Source organism: Sinocyclocheilus rhinocerous, unplaced genomic scaffold (assembly GCF_001515625.1).
Source record: "Sinocyclocheilus rhinocerous isolate Xijiao unplaced genomic scaffold, SAMN03320098_v1.1 scaffold262, whole genome shotgun sequence".
NCBI classification, from domain to species: domain Eukaryota; kingdom Metazoa; phylum Chordata; class Actinopteri; order Cypriniformes; family Cyprinidae; genus Sinocyclocheilus; species Sinocyclocheilus rhinocerous.
This window is the reverse complement of record NW_015641038.1, coordinates 752307-760855: the sequence shown is the minus strand read 5'-3', so window position 1 is coordinate 760855 and position 8549 is coordinate 752307. Positions and strand designations below refer to the sequence as shown.

Here is an 8549-nt window from a genome sequence, read left to right as displayed (position 1 = left end):
GTCACATGGGATTTGGCATCCACAGTAAATGGGACGGTTTTGCATAACTGCTGTTATTCAGTGAAATCCCTTAAAGGGGACAGAGATACTTATACAGACTACTGATTTTTCATAATGACATTTATTTTACAGTATTATTATATATGTGTTAGAGAGTCATTATGTTTTTATAAATTGATTGCAAGTAGTAGTTTATTTTTTATTTTTTTAGTAGTAGTAGTTGTTTAGTTGGCCATGCTAATTTCCCCTATTTTTACATTTATATGGACCTCTCTGTCATCTAACACTCACTTAAAAAAACACTATAGTCACACTTTGACATGTTTAAATGAACTCATGTATTCAGATGCTTCAACATCAGTGTCCATAGCAACCCCTCTCTCTCAGCTGCACAACCTGGGTTACCAGGAAGCTGTGTGAGCACCTGCAATCATATGTCCTCAGTCCTCTGCTGAAAAGTGAAACTGAAAGTGATTCAGAGCTTTGTGAGTTGCAGTTTTTCACAGAGAAAGTAAGGAGTTACTTTCTCTCTGAAAAACCGCAGCTCACAAAGCTCTGCCTTCTGGTGACCCCTTTTGTGTTGAAATGCACCATTATTCAGTGGGCAGCATGAACTGAATCTTTGAGTAAACAGAGCTGGATTGTTTACTTGTGGTTGGTCCAGTTAGAGTTGTTTTGATCAGATCATCACAAGCAGAGATGATCTTTCCTGGAGTGGATTCATAGCAAGCAATTCAAAACTTTTTTTTCCCTCTCAGCTCACTGTTGGTTTGTTTATTTTTATTTTTAAGATGTGTAACTCCTGCACAAACTACTTTAAAATATAAAGTAGTTAAATTTGAAAGTTGGCAAGAAATGAAAATTCACCCTATAGCCTAAATTTACTAAATGCATGTTATTGATCTTATTGTGAATTATTCTTCTATACATCTGGTTTTTTTATACCTCAATTGTTTTTACAAAATTCAGCCAACAGACTTTTCTCTGGGACAGGCATGCTGGAGTCCTCTAATCATTGTGTCAGCTTAAAACAGACACTTTTTTTTATGAATCTGTATGTTACAGTATAGGAAAAAAGATGTGTTGCTACTTCCATTTCATGATGACTTTAATGTAGCTATCACTTTACTTTACAAAAGCAGCTGCACTGCATATTGAAACTAGTCAAATGTATAACATCTTTTTATTTGAATTATTTGTATTAGTATTTTTTTTATATCAAAATGATATCAGATTGTTTAATTTATTTAAAATCAGATAAATTGAAAATATTATTTTATCCACTAATAAGCATACAAAGACACATAGGGGCCTACAGGTATTACACAAATAGAGTATCAGGCTGTTAGCTTAGCAACATGCTAACATCATTCTCTCTTGAAATCAACTATTTCAATACTACTGAGCTACAGCGTTCCAAATTGGTTACTTTTGGCTTTCCATAATGTTTGTTGTACATTTTAACCTTTCTGTTTTCTGTCAATATCAGGATTCCAGTGAGGGAAGGAGACATGTCCCAGGACAAGCCAAACTATCCTATAATGGGGGAGAATAACCCCCTTCACAACAGTGTCTATGGGCCACCCAAAACTGATGCCTTTGGAATGCCTCCGCCCAACTATAGCCAGGGCCCAGGGGCACCTCCATATGCAGCACCAGGACCCTACGGCCAGCCCGGTTACGACCAGCCTCCAGCACCAGGGTTCGGCCCTAGTCCGTACCCACAGATGCCATATCCACAGATGCCGTACCCACAGGGGCCCTACGTTCAGGGGCCGTACCCTCAGAGTCCATACCAGCAGGGGCCCGGCCAGCCTGCCTTTGGTGTAGATTCTAATGGTAAGTACCATTAGGAAGTTTACAGGAGAGGAAAAACTCAGTTTTTTTTGGTCTTCTTGAAATGACCACTTTAAGATTTTACTTGAAGTTCTTTAAAATATTGTACACAGGTTGAGCAATTTAGTTTTCTAACGACAGATAAGCCTCAGTGTTACTCTCTTAGGAGTAGTGAGTGGTGTCCCTGCTGAGTTCAGGTGTTGCCAGGTTGAATAAGCGTGTTTAGTCAGTGTGTACTCTGTCCTCCTGAGGGTTATTCAAGGTAAAGTGCTTTGCCAGAGAGTTTCAACAAAAGATTACTAGCTCTGTTAGGACTGTTCCTTTCTTAACTTATCCCTAGTGCCTGCTGTAACAGTTAGGATGTCTTTTCAAGTGTATTATTACAACGTCTAGCTGGTGCTGTTGGTGTAGATACTATAAAATGTGCTTTCCTTTTCAAACCTATAAAACTGTTTAAATCTGTCCTGTACTTCAGTTTTCCATTTCTGTGGGTGTTTTATTGAATGAGCATACTGGACGGATTTAAATACATTAGAATGTTGTGAGGGCTTTAACATACATTAGATTTCACCCATCACATGTATTATTTGTATTTGTTTTTTTTGACAGCTTCTGTGGAGAGCCCTGGATACAACGGTGCAGATGGACCCCCCTCTTACTATGGCAATGATGAGTTTGTGAACTCTGGCTGGGAAGATAAGAGTATCCGACAGGCCTTCATTAGAAAGGTAAGCAGTAAAAACGAAGTATACTTTGGGCTTAAGAGACAAATTCAGGTGGGGTCTTTATTTATTTATTTTTATTTAATTGATTTGAAATGGATATGTAGAAAGAGTCTTGTGATCCAGGTAAAGTGAGCAAGAATGGAACCTTGTCACATTTCCAGGGTTCTCAGAAGCGGAAGTTGTCATAGAATAATTTTTCTTTTTAGCATTCTCATTTGCTTAAATATATATATATACATATATATTACATATATATAAAACAATTATTATTGTGCTGTATTCAAAAAATTAGGAAAAACCCTTACGGCAGTTTGAACTGTTTTTTTTGTAATTGAATGACAAGGTAATATAACAATAAATGTGGATTACATTTCTTAAAAATTAAAATTAAAAAGAGTTGCGATATTTACAATGCTAATAACTGTGGAAATGTGGTTGTGGTTCTAATGTGAAATAGGTAATTGTATTGTGAGTATCAATACATTCTTAATAACAATCTCTCTGTCCTCAGTGTTTAAAAGTCAAAGTAATGTTTATTGTCATTTTTGGTCAACAAACGTGTGGACTCATGGTTGACCGATATGTGTTTTTAAAAAGCCAATGCTGATACTGAAACTGGCACAAAGAGGACTACAACTTTTATTTATTAGCCAGGCACGAGTTAATGGTCAGTTATGATAGTCTAAAAATGGCCAAATATCAGGAATTAAATTAAATAAAAGTTCTAAAAATGTAACGCATTTAACATGCATTTATTACAGACTGTACAGTATACACACAGATAAATGTCAAATATGTGTATTAAACACAGTTCCTGGAATGAATGAAGAAATGTAACAAATGGTCTTGTAAAATGTGTACGTAACTATTGTATGTAGCAGTACAGTGTGTCAAAGAAAAACACTGTTTCGTGACTCTGTTCTCAGGTGTTTATGGTCTTGACCGTGCAGCTGTTGATCACCTTCTCTTTTGTTGCCGTTTTCACCTTTTCAACTGATGTCAAAGTGTTTGTACGGAGAAATCAGTGGACGTACTATGTGTCCTACGCTATCTTCTTTGTTTCACTGATCGCTCTCAGCTGCTGTGGAGAGTTTCGCCGCAAACACCCATGGAACCTGGTGGCACTGGTACTACAACTGCCTATACTTACACATTATTTAGTGTTTTCATTCTGCACTGTACAAGAAAACATATGCAATCATGTTTTTATATGGTTTGTGAACTTAAAAATTAGTTGTTTGCATTATGTTTAATGTTTAATATATAATTAACTCTTTAAGTTTATATTTAGGTTTAGGTTTAGGTTTGTTTACTCTGTACTGATTGACCCCTTCCTGTATTTCTTTCTCAGTCCATCCTGACCCTGAGTCTGTCCTATATGGTTGGAATGGTTGCCAGCTACTATGATACAGATGCAGTTATCATGGCAGTAGGCATCACTGCGGTGGTCTGCTTCACAGTTGTGCTTTTCTCACTGCAGGTTTGTTTGCTCACTGTAGCAGTCTCATAGTTTTTCATCCTTTATTTTATTTTATACACGCTTTATTTTACCGAACAACATCTCATGATTATAATGACAGCATGTAAAGATTTGAAAGTATAGTTCAAGTATAGTTTGTGGACATTCAATGGCGGCCAATTTAGTTTTCAAGCTTTTGAGCTAGGCGGTTTTATCATGTGTCTTCCATGCATCCTTTGCATGCGGTAAACACCACTGATTGTCATTATCCTTCTCTTTTTCAAAAATAGAGCAAATATGACTTCACTTCCTGCTGGGGTGTTCTTTTTGTCTGTCTGATTGTCCTGCTCCTGGCCTCTTTCCTCTGCATCTTCATCCAAAATAAAATTCTGCACATTGTCTACGCCTCGCTCGGGGCCCTGCTGTTCACTTGTGTAAGTACCACCATCAATACCTTAACCTGTTAGTGTTCCACTGCGTGTTTTTGAGGGTTAACTTCGTGACATACAACAACTAAAAAAAAAACAAAAAACGGCTAAACATGTCGCATATCTGTGGAAGGCTGACATTCTTCATTTCAACAAGGCTTCCTGTTGTGATCCCATCGTGTTTTCCAGCTAATAGCTCCCAGCTATAGTTATCTGCATGCATCTGTTTACTAAAAAATATAGACTGAATGGTTTTTCATTCCGTCAGTGTGTTCAAAGTTCTATTACTCAATACCAGTAAGACTTACAGTGATTTGTTCTGTTTAGGAACAAACCCCAGTGTCACCTTTCAAAACCAAAACCATGCATATACTCCAAATGGTTCAAGAACAGCATGCAATTTACTTTGGGTATGCCTTTTTTAGGCATTTTAGGCTAATTTTACAGGAATGCTAAGGGGAATGCTTAATATCCTTTTAAAAATGATGTTTTTCACAGAAATGTGTGCTTCTATGTTACTAAGACTGTTAAACTCATCACACCTTCTGTTCTTCAAACAGTTCTTTACTTGCAATAATGATCACTGTTAAAACCTTTGGCATTCTAGCTGTCAATTTATTGAAAAGAAATGTAAAGTTGTTGTACATCTGAGCTTCTCTCTCTGGTTAGATTTTCACTTTCTTTATTCTTCTTTCATCTCTTCAGCTATTTCAGCTTATTCACTTCAGAAACAAAAAATCTCTTAGACTTTAGAAGAGACATTGTATTGTGACTTCCACACTTTAATAATTTATACAACTGTTTTCATCAAGATAATAAAACAGGTTTTTCAAGTGCCAAAATAGAACGCTGTTGTGATTAAGGATGAGGTAACACTGCTTTTCTCAGAGGTCTGGACTAATGGCTGGAGTGGGACTTTGCTGTTACACATTAAGATTAAATAACCATCAGATTTTTAAAATAGAGTTTAATAGGGTTTGAATGGCTTGTTTGATCAATAGCATATATCTTTCAAAAGTGGAAACCTGCACTTTGCTATTGTAGTTTGATTGTTTGCTATCAAAGTCATCATCCATTGTCATGCCTTTTTTGTGAGGTAAAACGTTTTACCATCTGTCTTAAACTGGGTCACCAAACTTGGGCCCTTTTGAAATCTCCAGTTTTCCAGTCTGACTGGCTGTATAATCATATCGTATCCCTTTTGGAGGAGTGAGATTAAGCATTTGGAACTGAAATTGTTGGAACATCAGGAAATTACAGTAGAGTTCTTCGATAAAGCTCATGTTTTATGAAAGAAGTCTCTTATGCTCACCAAGACTGTGTTTATTTGGTCAAAAATATAGTAAAGACAGCAATATTGTGAAATATTTTTACAATTTAAAATAACCTTTTTCCTAATTTAATATATTCTAAAATGTAATTTAATCCTGTGATGGCAAAGCTGAATTTTCAGCATCCCTTAGCCCAGTTTTCAGTGTCACATGATCCTTCAGAAATCATTGCAATATGCCGATTTGGTGCTCAAGAAATATATCTTATTATAATCAATGTTGAAAACAGCTTTGCTGCTTTTGATACATTGATAAAAAAAAAATTTCAGTATTCTTTGATGAATAGAACGTTCAAAAGAACATCATTTATTTGAAATACAAATCTTTTGTAATATTATAAATGCCTTTACTGTCACTTTTGATCAGTTTTATGCATCCCTGTTTAAAAAAATAATAATAATAAATGACTGCAAACTTTTGAACGATAGTGTAACTATCACAGTCAAGCAGGATACAAAACCAGTGAAATTTATGTAGGATTTGCTGATGATTTAAGACCATATGATTTTGTAGTTTCTGAATAAAACATGAGTGGTGCTGCTAGGCCTAGTGCATTGTGCTATGTGGTTGCTAGGGTGTTCTAGGTTGTTTCCAGGTGGTTGCTTACAAGCCTAAAGTGTTAAAAGAGCCCTTGCCAAGTCTCTATAATATTTTAGTCCCTAAATATCATTTGAATCACTCCTTCAGTGTAAGTCTGAGATATTTTTTTAAATAACCCACAAGGGGAAAATTGTGTATATAATGGCACACATCTCTTCAAAAACGATGAAAGTAAAAGATTAATATCATTTTCAATCCTTTGAAACAGTTCAGCTTGCTTTATTTCCTCAAGCACAACATGAATGCGACACTCAGGCCTTGTTTGTTCTTTCACAGTTCCTGGCTGTGGACACCCAGCTTCTCCTGGGCAACAAGAAGATGGCCATTAGCCCAGAGGAATACGTCTATGCAGCTCTTAACCTCTACACTGACATCATCAACATCTTCCTTTACATCCTGGCCATCGTGGGTCGTACCAAGGAATGAGTGCTCCTCCTTCCTGTGAGAAGAGGGAATGCAGTCCACTTTACACGGAATGATGTACCACCTCACATCTCATTACCTTTCCTCATATTCTTAATTTATTTGTCTTTCACATTCCCTGTATGTCAACATGTACAGGCTGATCAGGCCATAAGCTCATAAAGCCATTTGCAAACTCAAATGGCAATTTATTTCGAATTTTTTTTCAGAACCCGTTTGAATGTAGTTCCTCTACATTGCTCGCTCTGTCCTTCTTGTTAAAACCGCTTCTGTGGTTCTGGAGATGTATAGCGTGATATGACTCAACAGTTGCATCCAAACGGCATGGCAGAAATTCACTCGACTAACCTTTGCACATAGCCTGGTTGACAGTGAGGGAGCAAGAAAGAGCAAATATCAATGAGCGGAGATTTGTATGGCAGAGTAATGAACATTACTGATACTAATGTGCTCCACTAGTCAATATAAAGTCTCTGCATGATAGTTTAACACAGCAAAAAATGTCAGACAGACATAGATACTTCTCCAAACATTTGCATATATTCAGTAGCTGTAAATAGTCAGATAAAGCTCAAACCCCTCTAGTTCTAGGCATGAATATCTGAATATCTGGCTGTGCTACTCCCTAATGTGTGCGTTTCTATAACATTACTGCTTTGCAAAATAATACCACCAATAGATACACTCCAAGATGACAAACGTTTGTTCAGTTGACTATTATCTACAGTATAACTATGAGAAGTAAAATAAAGCCTGTATATAGTTTATCTTTCTGTTGTTGTTTTTTTAGTTTTTTTGAGAGGAAGGTGAGCTTGAGAGGTTGTCCTGACTATTAAATCGTTCCAAAGGTCAGTATTTGCGGCTCAAACACTACATTACATGACTCCTTTCTCTTTCATGCTGACTACATTACAGATTTATTTATTTTTCATTAAATAGTTCATTTTGTTGTTTTGATTTTGTATATCTGTGTGTGTGAATGAGGGAAAGAGAAGTATTCCCTTATTTTAACGAATGTGAATGGAATATTGAATTATTTTAGGCTTTTAGAAATTTTGCTAGTTGCATGTTACCTTGCAAAAATGTTCCATGTGCTGGAAAATAACAGGATATTTCTTGCATTTGATGTTTTTGTGGTTATTTATAAGTTATTTATTAAAATGCCAGAGGAAGTCTGCTGGGTAATGGACAACTTGTCATGAACATGGTAATATGGTTCATTTTAAATTGTCCTAGAAATTTAAGTGATGCATTTAAATATAAAACAAAAAAAAATAAAAAACACACTTAACATTGACAGGCATTTATTTAAGCATTTTAGGGCTAATTGTAGTGTACAAAGGCAGATTTTTGTTTATTCAAATTGTATACTAAAGAGTATTCACTCCAAATGTTTTCAGATGTGAAATGTAAAATGGTTTCTAAGATAATTAGGTAACTTAAAACATTCACTGAAATGCCATGTACCAAGCTGAAATCTCCTATCTTGCATGTGGGCCTCTTGAACACTGAACTGGCTGTGAAAATCGTGGGTTAAGAAAATATTGACTAGGGTGGCTTAACCTTTCTTTGTATGTCTTTATTACTAACTTCTGCATAAGTAAAGCTATAGTGGATTGAGGTTTGTAGAGTGTGTTTGGGCTTTGTAGATCTCTTCGCACTGTACATTTGCATTAAACTGAAGTTAAATTGTATTCCTCTGCAGCCTCTTTGCTTTTCATCACAAAAATAAAATTTGAGGAAAATA

The 8549-nt window shown here is 36.0% G+C and overlaps 1 protein-coding gene across 1 annotated transcript; it reads left to right on the top strand.

Annotated features, from left to right (window-relative positions):
- Positions 1-1494: 1494 nt before the first annotated feature.
- LOC107754272 (protein lifeguard 1-like) lies at positions 1495-8549 on the top strand. Its single transcript, XM_016570659.1, has 6 exons — positions 1495-1839; positions 2446-2564; positions 3488-3688; positions 3913-4041; positions 4311-4454; positions 6656-8549. Exons 1-6 carry the CDS (start codon positions 1512-1514, stop codon positions 6803-6805), a joined length of 1071 nt encoding a protein of 356 aa, XP_016426145.1. The 5' UTR covers positions 1495-1511; the 3' UTR covers positions 6806-8549.